Source organism: Leucoraja erinacea, chromosome 23 (genome assembly GCF_028641065.1).
Source record: "Leucoraja erinacea ecotype New England chromosome 23, Leri_hhj_1, whole genome shotgun sequence".
In the NCBI taxonomy this organism is placed as follows: Eukaryota; Metazoa; Chordata; class Chondrichthyes; order Rajiformes; family Rajidae; genus Leucoraja; species Leucoraja erinaceus.
Window position 1 is genome coordinate 6,957,010 of NC_073399.1, and position 21,463 is coordinate 6,978,472.

General features: G+C 41.0%; 1 protein-coding gene across 4 annotated transcripts in view; it reads right to left on the minus strand.

Annotated features, from left to right (window-relative positions):
• LOC129708149 (mitochondrial Rho GTPase 1) overlaps positions 1-21,463 on the minus strand; it is a 54,082-nt gene that overhangs the window by 20,170 nt on the left and 12,449 nt on the right. For 3 of the 4 annotated variants that reach the window (XM_055653728.1, XM_055653730.1, XM_055653729.1), the window contains exons 4-16: positions 17,530-17,573; positions 17,313-17,366; positions 17,106-17,158; positions 16,669-16,777; positions 15,940-16,041; positions 14,581-14,679; positions 12,992-13,100; positions 11,835-11,955; positions 8,654-8,738; positions 7,086-7,231; positions 6,788-6,888; positions 5,426-5,556; positions 1,688-1,771 (exon numbers count right to left, since the gene is read on the minus strand). In XM_055653728.1, the coding sequence (XP_055509703.1) occupies positions 1,688-1,771; positions 5,426-5,556; positions 6,788-6,888; positions 7,086-7,231; positions 8,654-8,738; positions 11,835-11,955; positions 12,992-13,100; positions 14,581-14,679; positions 15,940-16,041; positions 16,669-16,777; positions 17,106-17,158; positions 17,313-17,366; positions 17,530-17,573 (1,238 nt within the window). The remainder of the gene's footprint in view (positions 1-1,687; positions 1,772-5,425; positions 5,557-6,787; positions 6,889-7,085; positions 7,232-8,653; positions 8,739-11,834; positions 11,956-12,991; positions 13,101-14,580; positions 14,680-15,939; positions 16,042-16,668; positions 16,778-17,105; positions 17,159-17,312; positions 17,367-17,529; positions 17,574-21,463) is intronic. The other variant, XM_055653731.1, reaches the window with a different exon arrangement.

Consider the following 21,463-nt stretch of genomic DNA (forward strand, 5'->3'; position numbering starts at 1 on the left):
GCTTTTATAATAATTGTCCGATAAGCCTGCAATGGGTAAATGATGCATCTGCTATTTGTGCTCAAGACATCTTGAGACAATCTTCCAGGTTAGGTGACAAAGCGGCAGTATTAACGCAGTGATATTGTTAGTTCATATGCTTTGTGGTATTAAGTGCACGCAGTTGATCTTAATCTCACATGACTACTCTTGTGTACTGTCTCAGTGTAATCGAATAATCTTACACTCTTATACTTAAGTATGATTGAGCCCATATAAAGTACGTTTTACTGAACTATGCAAAAAAAGAACTTCATTGCACCCAGTGACAATAAAGTACCATTGAACCAGACAGCAAATCAATTAAGTTTAGTAAATGATTAAACATTTTAAAAAGCTGACTACAACTTTATGAAGAAGTCGCACACCTAGTAAAGAAATAGCAAACAACAAGTTAGTGTTTTTCTTGGCATTAAGAGAGGACTTTGCAAGAAACTGTGACAATCTCTTGCAACTGCCCCAGGGATCTCTTTGTAAACGGCTGAGGCAATTTAACGAGAGTCAAGGCATGGCTTTATTGCGTCATTTGAAATATGCACCAGGTAATTCTACATCCTAAACCGGGACTCAACTTGGAAAGTATTTCCAGTGAAACAAGCTACATATTCAGGAAGATGGACACAAAATGCTAGAGTAATTCAGCGGGACAGGCAGCATCTCTGGAGGGAAGGACTTCATTCTCTCCAGAGATGCTGCCTGTTCCGCTGAGTTACTCCAACATTTTGTGTTTCTCTTCGGTGCAAACCAGCATTTGCAGTTCCTTCGTACTACATATTCAGTAGATGTTGACTAGGACTTTAGCTGTAGTTCAAAGCAATAATGGAAAGATCCAATAACAGAGATTCTAAACTGGAAACTATCCTGAAATTGATGACATTTTCTGCTGGTCAAAGGGTAAACTCCGAATGAAGTCAAGTGCTGAGACGAGGGGAAACATCAGCAACAGATCACAAATGCCCAGACAGTAGTTCTAATCCCAACTAGGGTAACTGACTTATAGCTTTCCGCCTTTGCACGAATACCTGCTCACGAGTCCCACAGTATCATTGTCTTTTTCAAAGACTGATTTAGGGTAATAAACAAATCAAGTGGAATAACTAGCAATCCAATAGCCATAACCAAACAAATGAATTATAAAACTTTGAAACTTGCCATGAGAGCATTGCCACAGATTTAACATTCCCTTAAAACATTTTTGAATGAATGAATGAATGTTTTTTTTCGTTCATACATTAAAAAGAACAAAACATTACAATCTGTGCGAATATGAGCCAACACTGTATCCATTCCACACAATGTTCACATAATCAATGACCGAAAAAGGAATAGGCTGAAGCCACAAAGCTTATTTTTGCCTATCCTATACAATCCATAAGATAACCCAGAATATCAGCATTACAAAGGAAAGAATAAAAATTACTCTAAATTGTAATCCTTACTTATTTTACATTTTAATCATTTTACATTATAATCCTTAATTATTTTACATTTTAAGGCTTTTTTGAAACTCAACAGAGAGCTACAAAATTTCAACTCATCCCTAAGTCTGGAATTTTTAACTGGATTTTAGTGTGGACAAGGACAACTTTGAACCACAGAAGTGTGAAAATATGCAACTTATTTCTATTGTGTCCATAGAAACACCTACCAGTAAATACTTTTCTTGTCCATAAACATAAGTTGTGTTTATGGCATAAAGTGATTTGTGTTCTTCTTTTATTTGCCTTTGTTTCTGTGAAGAGGAATAAAACAGCGCCATGACGTTTACAACTCGTAAAGGTCACAAAATCAGTTACACTAAGCAAGTTGATAACACACCAGCAAATGTAATAAACTCTTCAACAAATCAAACAGACGGAATGATTGGAGCTCCATGCAATCTAATCTCTCAGGGAAGTAACAAACATAGAGAGAAACATTGATGACGATACAGCATTGATAATCTTTCACTGCCTTACTCGCGGGCAACTCAAGAGCATTAAACATTACATTCTACGGAACTCATTGGCAGCAATGTAGCGACATTTCCTTGGTCCTAAACAACACAGGAACAATGTTCCGAATTCAATCATTCATAGAGGGTCAGTTTTATTCGGATGCCCTTTCAAAGCTTCAATCTTTTCTTGAATCAGGTTGCTAGGACTGGACAATGTGAGGGTGGGCAAACACGGTGAGGATGGACAATGTGAGGGTGGACAAAGTTGGATTGTTTTCTAAGGCATTTGGGAGGCTGGGAGGCAACCTAATAGAAACATAGAAACACAGAAAATAGGTGCAGGAATAGGCCAGTCGAGCCTGCACCGCCATTCAATATGATCATGGCTGATCATCCAACTCAGAATCCCATCCCTGCCTTCTCTCCATACCCCCTGATCCCTTTAGCCACAAGGGCCACATCTAACTCCCTCTTAAATATAGCCAATGAACTGGCATCAACTACTTTCTGTGGCAGAGAATTCCACAGATTCACCACTCTGTGTGAAAAAAAAAAAAATCTCATCTCGGCCCTAAAAGACTTCCCCCTTATCCTTAAACTGTGACCCCTTGTTCTGGACTTCCCCAACATCGGGAACAATCTCCCTGTATCTAGCCTGTTCAACCCCTTAAGAATTTTGTAAGTTTCTATAAGATCCCTTTCTAAATTCTAGCGAGTATAAGCCGAGTCTACCCAGTATTTCTTCATATGAAAGTCCCGCCATCCCAGGAATCAGTCTGGTGAACCTTCTCTGTACTCCCTCTATGGCAAGAACGTCTTTCCTCAGATTAGGAGACCAAAACTGCACGCAATACTCCAGGTGTGGTCTCACCAAGGCCCTGTACAACTGCAGTAGCACCTCCCTGCTCCTATACTCAAATCCTTTTGCTATGAATGCTAACATACCATTTGCTTTCTTCACTGCCTGCTGTACCTGCATGCCTACTTTCAATGACTGGTGTATCATGACACCCAGGTCTCCTTGCATCTCCCCTTTTCCTAATCGGCCACCATTCAGATAATAGTCTACTTTCCTGTTCTTGCCATCAAAGTGGATAACCTCACATTTATCCACATTATACTGCATCTGCCATTTATTTGCCCACTCACCCAACCTATCCAAGTCACCTTGCAGCCTCCTAGCATCCTCCTCGCAGCTAACACTGCCCCCACAAACTTGGAGATGTTGCATTCAATTCCCTCGTCCAAATCATTAATATATATTGTAAATAGCTGGGGTCCCAGCACCGAGCCTTGCAGTACCCCACTGGTCACTGCCTGCCATTCTGACAAGGACCCGTTTATGCCTACTCTTTGCTTCCTGTCTGCCAGCCAGTTCTCTATCCACATCAACACTGAACCCCTAATACCATGCGCTTTAAGTTTGCATATTAATCTATTATGTGGGACCTTGTCGAAAGCCTTCTGAATGTCCAGATATAACACATCTACTGGTTCTCCCTTATCCACTCTACTAGTTACATCCTCGAAAAATTCTATAAGATTCGTCAGACATGATTTACCTTTCATAAATCCATGCTGACTTTGTCCAATAATTTCACCACTTTCCAAATGTGCTGCTATCCCATCTTTAATAACTGACTCTAGCATTTTCCCCACTACCGATGTTAGACTAACTAGTCTGTAATTCCCCGTTTTCTCTCTCCCTCCCTTTTTAAAAAGTGGGATACATTAACTACCCTCCAATCCTCAGGAACTACTCCAGAATCTAAAGAGTTTTGAAAAATTATCACTAATGCATCCACTATTTCTGGGGCTACTTCCTTAAGCACTCTGAGATGCAGCCTATCTGGCCCTGGGGATTTATATAACATTATATTATATAAATAGAATTATATAACATAATTATGAGGGAATAGAGTAGATAGTCAGGGAATCTTTATAGCTGAGTGGAAATGTCAATTAGTTTTAAGATGAGAGGAGGGAAATTTAGAGATGTGCGTGGCAAGTTTTTTTTATTAGAGTGTAGATGCCTGGAATGTGCTGCCAGTGGGTGACAGAAGCACATACGATAGTAATGTTTAAGAGGCATTTAGACGTACAAATAGGGAGATAATAGAAAGGGACAGAACATGTGCTGACAATGGGGTTGGCATTATATCTGACACGGATATGTTGAGCTGAAGTGCCTGTCCAAGTGCTGTACTGTTACATGTTCTGCAAATCAATGGTTAACTGGATTAAAAGTAATGCATGAAATGAATGGGCGAGGATGTTGCTGGCTTTTACCAGCAGTCGTTGCCTAAATCCACCTGTGTGTCCAAATCGGAGACCCTGAGGTAATGGTGGGACTTCAGATTAGAGGAAGGCAAGTTTGTAAACAATCAAACTAAAGCAGCCTCAAGTAAGTTCAAGCCATATAAAAACTGACTAGGTTAGTCTCAGAGCAATATAATGACTAACGTGGGTGGAAGAACCGGCAAACTGGGGCCACAGTGCCCTCCATAATGTTTGGGACAAAGACCCATCATTTATTTATTTGTCTCTGTACTCCACAATTTGAGATTTGTAATTAAAAAAAAAAAAATCACCATGTAGAAATTACAGCTGCGTTTATACATGGGTCCCACCACCCCCCCAATTTCAGGGCACCATAATATTTGGGACACATGGCTTCACAGACATTTGTAATTGTTCAGATCTCGCGGGGTGACGCCTGTATGGTCGTGAATAGTCGCTCAAAGAGTCGTGTCTTTTTCTGGTCTCTGCTGGATTTTCAACATGTTGAACATTTTCGGCGACCTGCTGCCACTATGACGGGTGACGGCAGTCGCCGAAACAATCGGGTAAGTGGGACAGGCCCTTTACAATCCACAGTAATAAATAATGAGGGCAGGGAGCAAGCACCTGCTGATCCCATCCCTCACCTAACCACATATCCTAAAAGGGTTTAACTCGTCTTTATCTCTGTGACACAAACTAATAATGATAATAATGATGTGCATTTGACATGAATCTGAAAAGAAAAAAAAGTAGGTCTAATGAGTAAAACATTTTATATTAGTTTACCTGTCATTTGTAGTGCATGATGTCACACCCTCCAATATATCATCATTATCTTCAAAACTGGCAATCCTCCGTTCATTGGGAATATTGCAGAAACTTTCAAACTTGTAGAGAATCTATAATTTTACTGCACCACGACATAAGTGACCGCTAAAGTGATCCATGTTACGTGCTTTGGAACGTTGCACCAACATGCAAAAGATTTTAAATGAATATTTTATTCTCATTTGGTCGTTCTACAGTGCTCTCAATAGCCATTAGCAATTGGCACTTTACTTCAATTTGACACAAATTTGGGCAATTGTCCAATAGATTTGAGTTCTAAGTCCACGTTGCATTAAAATCTAAAACTATAGGATTTGAATAATATTTGGAGATACTTACTGCTAGGTTTCGGCCCAGAAAACCTTGTAGAATTCCAGTCTTGCCGCAGTTTTTCATGCCAATAATATTGCACTGAAACACATTTCTTTGTGTTTGTTTTTTCTGCAGATCCAATTTTTTATCTCTTGTTACTGAGGGAATACAAAGCAATGTTCATGAAATCTTCATCTGGCAAAACAAACTGAATTCTGGTTTCTACTGAAACAAAGCTAAATTTTCAAGGCAATTTATTCCTGTTTCCATTCAGTTCAAAGAAAACGATGGGGGTGTTAAAGAGAAGTTGAGGGGCAAAGAGAACAGATATACCGATCTCTTAAAACAACTTAGACTGGTTAAACCCGTTTAAAGCCAATCAGATATTTGTCAGAGAGATGGATTGGAAAATACATTGAATTAAACTATAAAAACTTGGTTGGACTGGAAGAAATCCTTTAACCTCATCTACTGCATGTGGTCTCGATGTGGCATGCTGTAAATTGGCGAGGCAAACCTAGCCTCAGTGACTGTTCTGTCGAACATACGCTTGGTCTGCCGAGGCCTACTGGATCTCCGTAAGACCATAAGACATAGGAGCAGAATTAGGCCATTCGGTCCATCGCGTCTACTCTGCCATTCGATTATGCCTGATCTACATTTTCCCTTCTATTATCCTGCCTTCTCCCCATGAGCTCTGGCACCCTTAATAATTAATAACCCATCAATCTCTGCTTTAAAAATACCCAATGACTTGGCCGCCACTGCCGTCTGTGGCAAAGAATTCCACAGATCCACCACACTTTGGCTAAATAAATTCCTCCTTGCAAATAGTTCTCTGCAATGCTGAGAACTATATTTTGCACTATATCTTCGCTTTCGTTCTACCTGTTACACTTAATAATAATAATAATAATAATATTTATTTATATAGCACTTTCAAACAAAATCACTTTGAACCAAAGTGCTTTACAGCAATTGATTAAACTAATTGGATAGATTAAATGTCAATAAATCCATACAAAATAAAAAAGAACAAAAAAGACACAGAACAAGGGCCTGTCCCACTTGGCGATTTTTATCGGCGACTGCTGGCGTCATATCTGTGTCGCCAAAAGATTTTGAACATTTCAAAATAACAAATGGCGCGACACTTAAAAAAACGCCGCGCGTCAATACGTTATCACGCCGCACATTTTTGGTGACCTGATGCGCAGTCAATGGTGCTGGCAGTCGCCGAAAAAAGGTTGGTTACTCTTTTTTCCACCCTCTATTATAGACCACTCAGAACAACTTCCAAGTCTGCTGTGCGGGTCAAAGGAGTGGATTAAGAGTTTCAGATCAAATACATGCTGATCTCCAGAAAAGGTTAATAAAATTCCACTGTACCCGTGGTAGCTGCTGCCTGCGATTCCTGCTCCCTTAGGATGGAGTATCCTAGATAACCTAAATATTCTAAACATCGCTGGACATCGAGGTATGTGGTCAGCCTGAATCAGAACAGGAATACGCAGCTATTTAGAAATGTATTAAATCAGCATTTATAATTAAAAAAACATATACAGAAAACATTGCTCAAGTATTCAACTGTGGGATGCATTGTGATTTACGACTGTTTGCAGATCAATTTCCCTCCTGGAACAAATAAGGTTCTATCGTATCATATCGTAAAATGAAATCAACTCACGTCCACTGACAAATGTAACCCTGATAGGTGACCCATCCTTTGTCATTGGTGCAAACAGTGTTATTGACATCAGGACCCCAAGGCATATAGGGGAACACTTTGAACAGATCTTTTAGTTCATCAGGTGACAATGCACAATCTCGATCCTGAAAAAACAACAGAAAGATTATGAGCAAGAATTTCCTTTTTTGTGTTGTTCACTTTCAGTGTTGTTAAAAAAGTCCAGAACGCTTCAAGGACAAAATTGAATGCATCAGACAAAAATGAACAAAGGAATAATTTGAAGGAATGTCAAAAAGTTAGTTGAAAGGCAGGTTTTGATACTTATCAAAAGAAAGAGATAAAAGTGGAAAGAAAAAACAGCTGCTGGAGGAACTCAGTGGATCAGGCTGCATCTGCGGAAGGAAATGGACAGACGATGTTTCAGGTCAAAACCGTACTTCAGTCAGAAACATTGTCCATTTCATTCCACAAATGCTGTATGCCACACTGAGTTCCTCTCGCTGTTTGCTTTTTGCTCAAGATTCCAGCATCTTGTTACTCTGTTAAAAGTGGAGAGTTCAAAAGGCAAGAACTACATTATTTAAGGCTTACACAGTTAGTGACACACCATCAATAGTCCATAAAGAAATGGAGAATGGATAAAAGCCTAAGCATGGCGGGATTGCAGAGGTTTGTGGGGCTGGGGGGAAGGCGATAGAGCGGAAAGCTTGAAAGGATCAAAAGCGGCACAGTGGTGCAGCGGGTAGAGCCGTTGCCTCCAGCACCAGAGAACCAGGTTCAATCCTGACCTCGGGTGCTGTCAAAGTGGAGTTTGTACGTTCTCCCTGTGACTGGATGGATTTACTCCAGTTTCTTCTCACATCCCAAAGATGTGTGGCTTTAGGTTAATTGGTTTCTAGAAATTGCCCCTAGTATGCAGGGAATGGATGAGAAAGTGTGATAATAACATAGAACTAGTGTGAATGGGTGATCGATGGTCAACATGGACTCAGTGATCTGAAGGGCCTACTTCCATGATGTATTTCTAAACTAAACTTTCTAACTAAGGAGAAGATCCTTTAAATCAGATCTTAAATTCAAGAGGTCAAGCAGCATGCCTGATCAAATGAGTATCTTAAACCTCTGCAATTTTTTACATTTAAAACCAAAGTGTTGGTGGTAATAGAGTCAATGTAGATCAGCAAGTACAGAAGTGAAACAGGAATGGGAAAAGAATTATGTAGGAAGGAACTGCAGATGCTGGTTTAAACTGAAGATAAACACAAAATGCTGGAGTAACTCAGCGGGACAGGCAGCATTTCGGGAGAGAGGGAATGGGTGACGTTTCGGGTCAGGAAGAAGTCTGAAGCACTGAAGGGTCCCGACCCAAAACATCACCCGTTCCTTCTCGAGAGAGATACTGCCTGTTCCACGGAATTACTCCAGCATTTTGTGTCTATCTATGGCATAAGAATTGTTCTGGCGCCATTCAGATTATCGATCCCCCTCCTGTACTGACTCATCATCAGGCACAGTAAAATGCACAATCCTGTGCGAATTATCAGGCGTCTTAAGGCTCAGCTCACCAAATCATGTTTGTCAAAAATGCTTTGTAGGAAAAGATACGCATGGTGATTCAGTTCGGTTGTGCAATCCAAAGGAACCTTTAATCTGTAAAAAAAGAGGAAAAATGAATTCAGTTGTTGCCCGCAGAAAAGTTTCATCAGGATAATTAACTTGCACAATACAACAGAACAGCAACACACTTCAACATGCCATTCTTGTGAATATGACATTGAGCGATACAAATAAGCAACTTCACTCTTCCCAGCTGTTATCAGGGAACTGAATCATCTTACCATAACCAGAGAGCAGCGCTGAACAATTTATTTGATGATCATTGGACGATCCTTGATTGGCCTTTGCCGGCTCTACCTTGCATTTAACATAATTCCCTGCTCATGTATCTGTACACTGTAAATGGATCGATTGTAATCATGTATTGTCTTTCCGCTGACTGGTTAGCATGCATCAAGAAACTTTTCACTGTACCTCGATACACGTGACAATAAACTAAACGGAACTGATCTTCCAAGGCTTGACTCTTAAAAGTTGACCTTGTAACTTAAACAAAACCTGTGGCAGCAGCAGCTGCAGACTGAGCAGAGCAGCAAGATGGTGTTTCAATTCAAGATCAGAAAATTCCCTTACATCAATCCACTTAATGTCCTTGGTTTCTCTTTTAGGTTATTGATTAGATAACAGGTTTAGTCATCACCCCTGAGCATCTGATGTCCTATTGACAACTTTGCATTCTAGAAAGCATTAAAGACAGTTTTCCATACACACATCACTTTGTTTCCCCTGGACCAATTGTCTGAGAAAATTGGTTGGAAATTCAGAATCTCTTTCTATTTTGTAGCTCCTCGTAACAATTAACATCTATTCTTCTCTGACTACCACCCATTTCTCTGCAGTAGACAAAAATGCTGGAGAAACTCAGCGGGTGAGGCAGCATCTATGGAGTGAAGGAAAATTGGTGACATTTCGGGTCCCGAAACGTCACCAATTTTCCTTCGCTGCATAGATGCTGCCTCACCCGCTGAGTTTCTCCAGCATTTTTGTCTACCTTCGATTCTTCCAGCATCTGCAGTTCCTTCTTAAACTCTGCAATCCCCAACCTTTCCCCGTAAACCAAGCCAAAATCTGACTCTGTTTGAAATTTAAGATTGCCACAAAATTTCAAATATTATAGTCACATATGTTCAGGCAAATTTAAAGATTCTAAGAAAACAATTGTAGTTTAAAAAAAAAGGGGGGGGCGGGTGGGGGGGGATGAGCAAGTGGTAGCAAAGAACAGGTGAAGAAGACAGTTAAGATAGACACAAAATGCTAGAGTAACTCAGTGGGACAGGCAGCATCCCTGGAGAGAAGGAATGGGTGGCCTTTTGGGTCGAGACCCTTCTTCGAATGTAACACAGTTACATTGACTGAATGGATCACGTGCAGGCAGATGAGATTAGTTTAACTTGGCATCATGTTTGGCACAGACATTGTGGGCCGATGGACCCGTTCTTGCGCTGTAGTGTTCTATGTCTTATCTTTTTAATTCTTGGAACTGCTGCTATTAAAATTCCTTACAGTGAAGCCAAACAAAGTAGCATCTTAAAGATCTATCTTAGAAAACGCATATGAATTCCAGCTGAAGCATACATTTTGGATTTCTATCTCTAAGTTTTACAAACAATTCTGTTTGTGACTAATAGCCCTGTCCCATGGTACGAATTAATTCCAAGAGCTATCCTTGCCCCGATTCGAACTCGGAGATTTACGGTAATGTCGGTACTCGGGGCTCTCATGGACATTTTTCAACATATTGAAAAATCTTCACGAGTCTTCCTGTGCTTCCTGTGCCGTTAGCGAGTCTTCCCGAGTACCTGCCGTTAGCCTTACAAGCCACTAAGTGACGTTCCCAAGCTCCGACGTACCCGCTACGTTCAATCTCCGTGCTTAACACGAGTTTGATTTTTTTTTAAACTCGGGAGAACTCTTGAAATGAACTCGTACCGTGGGACAGGGCTTCAAGAAGACTGGCCGCTTAGGGATAGTTAACAATAAAGTTGCTCTGCATTGATTAAAAGTAATTAATTGAATGGGATGTTTGGCAAAATCTTTACATGATGGACACAATGCAAGTTTACAGAACATTTATATTGATATTTTAGTGGTTCAATAATTTAAGTGAATACTTGCATTATAACTTTTAGGTCATTTTTCTACCTGATTGGCTACAAAAGGTATTTGTTACTCGAGCCCAGAAGCTGAAGGCAAGAGGACAGTTTGTCTTGTGATTTAAGAAAACCATCACTCTAGCAGTTTGGAACAAAATAGAAAGGAAACCTTCCGTCTCTTTTACTCTCAGTTACTTTATACAACTCTGATCCTGCATTAAGGATCTGCAACAAATTTGTAATTTACAATACACTTAGAGCTGCTATATACGATGTTCGGTCTATGAAGAAACCTCACTTTATAGTAAATAGTGTTAAAAAGGCAATTATGTCATTTGAGAATTGGGCCTAGAGAGTTTCCAACGTGCAAATAACAAGCTATTTGTACCTGCACGATTTTCAAAAATATAGGCACCTTGTGTTTTATGCGGGGATTACTTACTTAAAAAGCAGCGCATAATTCAAAAATACGTAAATTAAATATATATAAATGCGACTATGCTGTCAGCAGTAAATTTAAGCGCGTTAATCCAAAAATACTAGCGTGTAAACGATGCTTGGATATTAAACGAACAAGCGTTTTATTTTAAAAACTAAAAAATGAAACGTGTATAATGCGCGGTGCCTGTGAAGGTCTTTTCAGTAGTAATGAGTTCATTTTAAAGGCTGCATATTATATTGTTTACCAAAGTATTGTTGCACAAGTTGTCAATAGAAGCGATTGCTTATCAATTGAAGCTACCTCTCATGGTTGAAGTAGCAAGGGTGTTGAGAAGAGCCAATGATGTCTGATTACTGAGGGGACAAATGTCTTTCAGCCTTTCAATTTTCAAAGTAACATTTAAGTGTTTCTCTAGTTCCCGATCGAAAGCATGCTATAACTAGTTCAGCCAGTGTATCACAGGTAGAGCTTCCTAATTCACCACTTGGCTTGTGAGTAAATTAGCATTACACAATAACACACGTTATTGCAGAATTTAAACATCACCACTAGGTAAAACATACCACAGCAGAATAAGTTACGTTCAGTACATACGTTGGAAATAGATATTCATGTGTAAGTTCCAAGTCATCATCATATCCAAACCGGCGTAAAACTGTCCATGTGGTTTCATGCCTCCCTCTCTGTATAAATAGTGTATGCAAAAATAAAAATCCTGCAACACAGATCAGGCAACAATTAAGAAAGATTTTCCAATTGCAAAGTTCACACATGCCTTTGGTGAAGGCAAGCATCTACTGACGCACACAATCACACTCTCCTCCTGTGGCAAGTCAGGCACTCGTTTATATAATGATGCTTCCCGACGTAGTTATGCAATTGACAAGAATTACATTGCTTTTTTTTTTTAATATTTTTTTCATTAGAAACAATTGTACAAAGAGAAAGTAATCGACATAATGCAATTTTCGTACTGCTTCAATTTTAACATTTTATAAACTAATAACTAAATCGGAAAAAAAGAAAAAGGAAAAAAGGGAAAGAAAAAGAGAAGAAAGAATTTCGAGAAAGACACGAAAAAGGAAAAAAGAAAAACCCAAGAACTAACGAAGAAGTGAAAGAAGCGGAGATATATCCCACTGCCCTTCCATACGCCCGCTCACCCGACCCTAGCGTCGGTTTTGAGTTTGTGTTCAACCATTATGTTGTTGAAGAAATTCAATGAAAGGAGACCATATTTTGGGAGAATTACATTTCTGAATAACTTTTGAACAGATGCTTGCGATTATTTGACAGGATATTTCACAGGATGATGTGATGACGTTGAAAATAAAGTTAAAAAGGTCATTCAAATCCCAACAGCATCATATAGATTATGTTTAAAGAGCTGAACCAATTTACTGTTTAATAAAACTGAAGAATTCATACCACTAAGTAAAACAAGGATGTCAAGGGTATTTAATTATCATATGTACCAATATGCAATTCTTGCAGCAGCATAACAGATGTGTAAAGACAATACTCATTGATAACATATAATAAACACAAATTCAATAAATTAATAACCAAATGCAAAAAGCCTGATACCTTAATGGAACCTGGTGGTTCAAGATTATGATGACCAAGTTCTTTCACAAGATGGAATGAAGGAGATGTCATATAAGTTGGCTGGGTCAAAAATTTGAGGGACATTAACGGATGGGGGAAAAAATAGAACAAGGACAACTGTACACAACAGTTGTAATGTTTACCTTCCAACGTCAATCCATTATCAGCGACACCGTTACTCATGTTTTTTCTCACAACATTCTTCACATCTTCCAAAGCTTGAGGCGCCAATGGAGTGTTGAAGCAGGTTCTCTAAGTTAAATACATTGAAAAAGATCACCAAATATTCTTAGCTGACACTATTTATATGTTGCCTCCAACAAATAATCTGCACACTGACACAGGTACTAACACATTGTTGTTGATCCAGAAAATGTCAATTTATATGAAGGTCTATTCACTCCATCTGCATTTATTATTCACTTGCATTTCCTATCTTGCTTCATAAGGTCAATTGATAGAGTAGAATTAGGCCATTTGGCCCATCAAGTCACCCTGCAACCTCCCAGCACCCTCTTTACAGTTCACACTGCCACCCAGCTTTATGTCATCTGCAAATTTACTTTTAATTCCATCATTTAAATCATTAATATATATTGTAAATTGTTGTGGCCCCAGCACCGAGCCTTGCGGCACTCCACTCGCCACTGCCTGCCATTCTGACAGGGACCCGTTTATTCCTACTCTTTGTTTCCTGTCTGCCAACCAATTCTCTATCCATGTCAATACCCCACCCCCAATACCATATGTGCTCTAATTTTGCCCACTAATCTACATTATCAAAGCCTTATCAAAGGCTTTCCGAGCAGATACAGGCTCTCCTTCATCCATTTTACTTGTCACATCCTCAAAAAATTCTGGAAGATTAGTCATGCACATATGATATATAAGATAGGCTTGAGACACAGTCGAGGGTCAAGATTTTAGGTGTATATAATATAAAAACAATGGTAACAGTAGTTTGTAAGGGCCAATTTTTGTTGTGCATCAAATGCATGGCTGATGTGAATGCTGTGAAACTCCAGCGAGCTATTAGTTAACCAGCAAGCTATCCGGCAAGCAATCCTGCTAACCTCCACATAGAAACAAAAAGTAAACACTGGCAATAATGGGACAATCTGGGCTGTTACATTCTTGAACAAAACACATCGTTCCAGAGGAACTCAGTGGGCCTAGCAGCGTCTGGGGAGGGTATGGACAGGCAACTTTTCAGGTTGGGACCTTTCTTAAAACTCCAAAATCTTCAGCCTGAAGTAGGGCCCAAACACAAAACGTCACCTGTCCATTCCCTCCCCAGATGCTGCTTGACCTGCTGAGTTTCTCCAGCATTGTCTTTTGCTCAAGGTTCCAGCATCTGGAGCTTCTTGTGTCTCCTATTACATTTTTTAATTGATGAACCACCTTGTAACATGATCGATTGGAAAATGTGTTCACTGGGTTTTACTGGCATTACCTTTAAAGTATATGATTTGGAAGCAACCACCATGGACATTTCCTCCTACATTTGAAATTGATGATACATACAAATGCATTGCGTGCCAGTTCCTGTGAAGAAATCTTTCCCTTATGTTTAAAGACATTTTAAAAAGGATTTTCAACTCTTATAAACACCATTTGACAAGTTTAACTTGCAAATTATATACAGGAGGATGCAGTGTTTGTAGCTGGCTAGTGTAAGCTGAAAGATATTTAGTACTGGGACAGGGTGCTGCTTCACAAGCTAGGTTTCTACCTGGAAAAAGTTGAGCTCTGCATCATTGAGAATCCCATCGTTATCCTGGTCCGTTATCTTAAAAATGCGAGTTAGGGCTTTGATGCAGGCAGGTTTCATCTGTAAGTACACAAGCAAGTTAATCAAAATGGCACTAAAATAGGAAATATCATAAACAGTGTCAATTCAGTTGTGCAAGGTGTTGCACTTTGGGAAGTCAAACTAGGATAGAGCTTTCACAGTGAATAATAGGACATTGGGAGTGTTGTAGAACAGGGGGACCTAGAAGTACAAGAACATACTTCCTAGAAGCATTTTCCACAGCAGCATCACCTAAGCACTGTGGCTTCTCGTATTATTTGGCTTCTGAATGGTGCTTCCATAAGCTAAGGTACTGTCTCATTCACTTCTACCTCATTGCGGACATTGGACTTTGTCTGTGGAACTGATGCGCTACAATGCTGAGAACTATATCCTGCACTCTCTATCTTCCCCTTTGCTCTACCTATTGTAATTGAGTTTGGCTTGATTGTATTTATGGATAGTATCATCTGTAAACTCTGATCTCACCAGGGAGAAATTTCTGTTGTGTCTTTGTAAAAAAAAAATGTAAATACTGGTTCTGTTCTTTTGTTTTTGCACAATCCGCAGGCATTGCCACTTTCATTTCACTGTACATCTTGTATGTGCATGTGACAAATAAAGTTGACTTGACATTTGATCTGTATGGATAGCGTACAAAACAAAGCTTTTCACTGCATCTCAATAAACGTGACAATAATGAACGTAAACTTTAATACATGGGATCATCATCGCTACCTGCTCAAGAGGTGACACACCATTTTGACTTGAACATAGAACGTCATTGTACCTGGAGCAAAATCACAGTACTCTCACAAGCCTCGCAGCGGTATAATGTCTACAGGACTGTCATGGTTCAAGACAATGGCTGATGACTATTTCCCTTACTGCAGCAAAGATTGGTAAATCATGCTGGTTCTAAGAACATACCCAAGATGTGAACAATTAAAAAGATTGCTGTCCCAAAAAAGACCCAGACACACACAGTGGGCAATGGGCTGAACACATCGAGGCTAGCTGTCTTTTTCCAGCATTTACTGTTTTAATTTCATATTTCTAGCATCAGTAGTTTTCTGATTTTCAATTAGAGAACGGGTTACTTGGTCACCAGTTTCCAGGTAATGGTGGACACAAATTTCTGGAGCAATTCAGCGGGACGGGCAGCATCTCTGGAGAGAAGGAATGGGTGACGTTTCGGGTCGAGACCCTTCTTCGTACTGTAATGGTGTTTGCTCAAGACAACACAAAAAGCAATACTCTATACAGATACAAATATGCTGCTATGTCGCCTGTCTTTACCTCTTTCTCTTCTGGGCAGTATAGCGGACCCGTGGGGTGCAGTACAGCTTTCTGTGCATAGTAAAATAACTCAGAGATATTCTTCAGGTTTTTCGCTGAACACTGTAAAATAACAGAGTTGATCTTTAAATTTTATTTTGACTATTTTATTTATTCATTAGCCTTAATACGGAGGATTTGCACAAAAAACATGAAGATTTTAATCAATGTTTAAGAAGGAACTGCAGATGCTGGAAACTCGAAGGTAGACAAAAGTCTGAAGAAGGGGTTCGGCCCGAAACGTTGCCTATTTCCTTCGCTCCATAGATGCTGCTGCACCCGCACTTTTGTCTACCTAAGATTTTAACCAAAATGGTTAATGTTTTGTTAGCACCAAGATAATGCAGTGATTAAAAAAACAAGCCACTATATTTTTAAGAAAGAACTGCAGATGTGGGAAAAATCAATGGTAGTTAAAAATGCTGGAGATTCGCCAACAGAGGAGCAATCGAGCTCCAGAATATAGTCATAATTCCAATGGACTAATTAGCTCTAATGTAGTTTTTTTGGAAGAAGTTACTGAAATTTATTGGAAAAGATAGTCTAAATCTGGGAGAGGGGGAGCAGGAGAGAAGAAAACCCCATGTTGTTATATATTTAATTACAAGGTTTTGGTGGTTTGTTTAATATTTTTTAAACCAATTCATGGCTGCAATTCCAACAAAATGCTTTTGAAAAATGAAGACCTACCTCAACACAGGTCTCTATCTCTGTATACTGGTTCATTATAGGGAGAATAGCTTCCATGCTACTGTGTTCCACCAGATCGGATTTGTTTCCAACCAGTATGAGGGGCATTCTGAAAACAGAAGAGTGTACAGGATGTCTAATGAACCAAATGGTCATTGGATGTTCAAGAGTATAGCTTTATAACGTTTAGTTAATCTTTAATATAGATCAATCAAACTTAACTTTAAAGGCCTACCTCATGACTTAACCTGGCAATTTTATTTAATTCACAAGTTAATGAATAACCTAGACTAATAATAAATTGCGAATTTGATATTCTAACTAGCTGCAAGCTTCTTTTACTGACTTAACATTTTATTCGGCCAATAAGAAAAATACAACCAAAATAATAACTCTCTTGTAAAACAATTGTTTGTATTTAACTAACTTCACAGTACCTGCTATCTTTATCAGTCCTGTCATTTATTAGAGGAATCCATCTACTGGTTACCTGAAATAGACAGATATTTAATTTTGTTGCAACCTAGGTTTTGAATTTCGCAAGCAACCACATCAATCTGACTGTTTCTGTAAGCAACCGATTTATTGCAATACTCTTGCAAGCCATTGCTTATTACTCCAATTAAAATTTGAACTGTACATACCTTGTCAATGGAATTTCTGTTGTTGACAGCATACACTATGCAGATCACGTTAGCCTGCGATAGAAAGGAGTAAAACAATAAAGTAGAAGAAGATAAATAGGTGCCCATTCCACTGACATTTGCGCTTTATATTTAATGAATATTTAATATTTGTGGCATTGATTCACTGCGGAAACAGCAAACTCAATTTGGAATTCTGATATAATGTTAGACTCACCTTAGAAATTTCATTGTGAAGTTGTTCCTCTGACTGTTCTGCTTCTGTTGGCGAATAGACAATTAAGCAAAGATAGTATCATTTCTAATTTAGTGCGAGAGATTTACTTAATCATATTAAAAAAATGTGGATTATGCATATTTGAGAAAATAACAACATTTGAAGAAATCGCACACATTTTATCATTGATATTAGACCACCGGGAAAAGCCCTCTTGAGAAATGTTCTACAACATTCTCACAATTCAAACCTGAGACATTCATACATTTAATGAGGTGTAAAGTTATGACTCGGTTTACATTCAGCAAGGATCTCCTTTGCAATAACAATAAGAAAAATGTCAACTGTAATGTGGAAAAGTCATGTCGTCCAGTTTTTTATAAAAAGAGACAAACTACAAATGCTTCAGTACAGTCACTGCAGCACGTTGCACGATTCTAATGAATTAACACAGAGAGAAAAGATCTAAATTCATTTACAGGTAGACAAAAATGCTGGAGAAACACAGCGGGTTAGACAGCATCTATGGAGCGAAGGAAATAGGCGACGTTTCGGATTGAGACCCTTCTTCAGACCCTTAGGGTCACCTATTTCCTTCGCTCCATAGATGCTGCCTCACCCACTGAGTTTCCCCAGCAATTTTGTCTACCTTCGATTTTCCATGCTGCATTATTGTGGACCCCGAGTCCTGAGAACTATATTCTGCACTCTGTAACTTCCCTTTGCTCTGAAGATCGACACAAATGCTGGAGTAACTGAGTGAAACAGGCAGCATCTCTGGAGAGAAGGAATAGGTGAAGTTTCAGGTCGAAACCCTTCTTCAGACCTTTACTCCACCTTATGTACTTGACTTGATTGCCTTTATGTAAATCTGATTACCAGTTTTATCCGATCTGATTGCAAAACAGTTATTGCTGTACCTTGGTACACACAATAATAATAATAATAAAATTAATCTATCCCACAATAGAGCTTGCCCAGGCCATTTATGGTTCACTTGAAAAATAATCTTTTGTTGCAGTAAAAGTCACAGGATAGAAACATAGGCACATAGAAAATAGGTGCAGGAGGAGGCCATTCGGCCCTTTGAGCCAGCCCGCCATTCATTGCAATCATGGTTGATCGTCCCCAATCAATTACCCGTGCCTGCCTTCTCCCCGTATCCCTTGACTCCACTAGTTCCTAGAGTTCTATCTAACTCTCTCTTAAATCCATCCAGTGATTTGGCCTCCACTGCCCTCTGTGGCAGGGAATTCCACAAATTCACAACTATGGGTGAAAAATGTTTTTTCTCACCTCAGTCTTAAATGGCCTCCCCTTTATTCTAAGACTGTGGCCCCTGGTTCTGGACTCGCCCAACATTGGGAACATTTTTCCTGCATCTAGCTTATCCAGTCCTTTTATAATTTTATATGTTTCTATAAGATCCCTCCTCATCCTTCTAAACTCCAGTGAATACACGCCTAGTCTTTCAATCTTTCCTCATATGACAGTCCCGCCATCCCAGGGACCAATCTCGTGAACCTACGCTGAACTGTCTCAATCACAAGGATGTCCTTTCTCAAATTAGGAGACCAAAACTGCACGCAATACTCCAGATGTGGTCTTACCAGAGCCCTATACAACTGCAGAAGAACCTATCTACTCCTATACTGAAATCCTCTTGTTATGAAGGCCAACATTCCATTAACTTTCTTCACTGCCTGCTGTACTTGCACGCCAACTTTCAGTGACCGGTGTACAAGGACACACAGGTCTCGCTGCACCTCCCCCTTACCTAACCCAACCCCATTGAGATAATAATCTGCCCCCTTGTTTTTGCCAAAGTGGATAACCTCACATTTATCTATATTATACAGGTGCACAACCTTTTATCCGAAGTTCCAAATAACGAAAACCTCCGAATAGCGACATTTTTTCAGTCCTTGAAGAAAGGTCCTTGAAAACGTTCACCGAGGGCGGCCCGCAGAGGTGACAGCGGAACCTCCGGTCGGTCCTCGAAGAAAGGGGAACTAAATCCCCATTCATAAAAGAGAAGGTGAGGGTATATTGCGCGGGAGGGTTAATAATTGACAATCTGCTGCTGCCTGCCCGCTGAGTTATAAAGTTCCCACGGTAGACTCACGATACACAGTGTATCGTGAGTCTTGCATGAGAACTTTTTAACTCAGCGGGTAGGTAGCAGCAGATTGTCGCTCCCTTCAGTTTCACTCCACCTACACCCCTCTGCTTCCAGGCCATGTGTGTGACCCCTTCCCTCCCCTCTCCAGCTCCCCGCCCATTGCACCAGCGCGGGGGTTTTGCACTGTCTTCACGTCGGAGCTAGTGCCAATCACCGGAGACGTCAGGACCAACGGGACACCGACCCCCAGGCCCACTGCAAGCACGGAGATCCCAGAGACCCACAGCCAGCAGCAGCCCAGCCCCATTCCAATTCCAGAGGAACACGCTCCCCGTAGGGACAGAAGCTGATGGTGTGCAAGGTGCGTCTTGGTCTTGAGGTTGCGGATGAGGGGGCGCAGCTCGGGCTGTGACGTCTCCGGCCACCCCCTGTACAGGAGCTGAGACTGGGAGCTGTGGGGATGTTTGCAGTTGCAGAGGGAGGGGGCAAGGGCAGTTCAGTTCCCAGTCTCAGCTCCAGTCCAGAGGGGTGACCGGAGACGTCAGGACCAACGGGACACCGACTGCAAGCACGGAGATCCCGGAGACTCACAGCCAGCAGCAACTCTAGCCCAGCCCCGCTCCAACTCCAGAGGAACCCGGGTTGCGGATGAGGGGGCGCAGCTCGGGCTGTGGGCGAACTGCCACTTGTCGCTGTAGCGGCGCATCGGGGAGCGGGTTCCTGTTGGTCCTGACGTCCCCCTGGACAGGAGCTGAGAGACGTCAGGACCACCAGAAGCCGCTCCCCGATGCGCCGCTACAGCGACAAGTGGCAGTTCGCCCACAGCCCGAGCTGCGCCCCCTCATCGGGACACCGACCCCCAGGCCCACTGCAAGCACGGAGATCCCAGAGACTCACAGGCAGCAACAACTCTAGCCCAGCCCCGCTCCAACTCCAACTCCAGAGGAACCCGGGTTGCGGATGAGGGGGCGCAGCTCGGTCTGTGGGCGAACTGCCACTTGTCGCCGTAGCGGCCCATCGGGGAGCGGATTCCCCTGGAGTTGGATGGACAGGGAGACACAGCGGCTTTTGAGAATGGTGGGCAATCACTTCCAAAGTTCTGCCCACACAGTCAGTACACCTCTCCTACACTTGTCTCCCGCACTAAGATTATCTCGCAGAGAATGATCCCAGCCTAACCCTCCCTATTCTCTCCTATTCTGCAAGAAAAAACTACATTGAAGACTCAAACTCGCGATCGAGTAACTGCCGGGATCGAGGAGCAAACTCGCGACCTTGCGGATATGAGCCGAGCACTCTGCCACTGCGCCAGCCGTTAAAATCTACGCTAAAAATCTTCCATTCCGAAAGCCGAAAAAATCTGAATTACGAAAAGTGTCTGGTCCCAAGGCTTTCGGATAAAAGGTTGTGCACCTGTACTGCCATGCATCTGCCCATCACTCAACCTGTCCAGGTCACCCTGCAACCTCCTAGCATCCTCTTCACAGTTCACACTACCACCCAGCTTTGTCTTAGGGGTCACAGTTTAAGGATAAGGGGGAAAATCTTTTAGGACCGAGATGAGAAAAACATTTTCCACACAAAGAGTGGTGAATCTCTGGAATTCTCTGCCACAGAAGGTAGTTGAGGTAGTTGAGCCAGTTCATTGGCTATATTTAAGAGGGAGTTAGATGTAGCCCTTGTGGCTAAAGGGATCAGGGGGTATGGAGAGAAGGAAGGTACAGGATACCGAGTTGGATGATCAGCCATGATCATATTGAATGGCAGTGCAGGCTCGAAGGGCCAAATGGCCTACTCCTGCACCTATTTTTT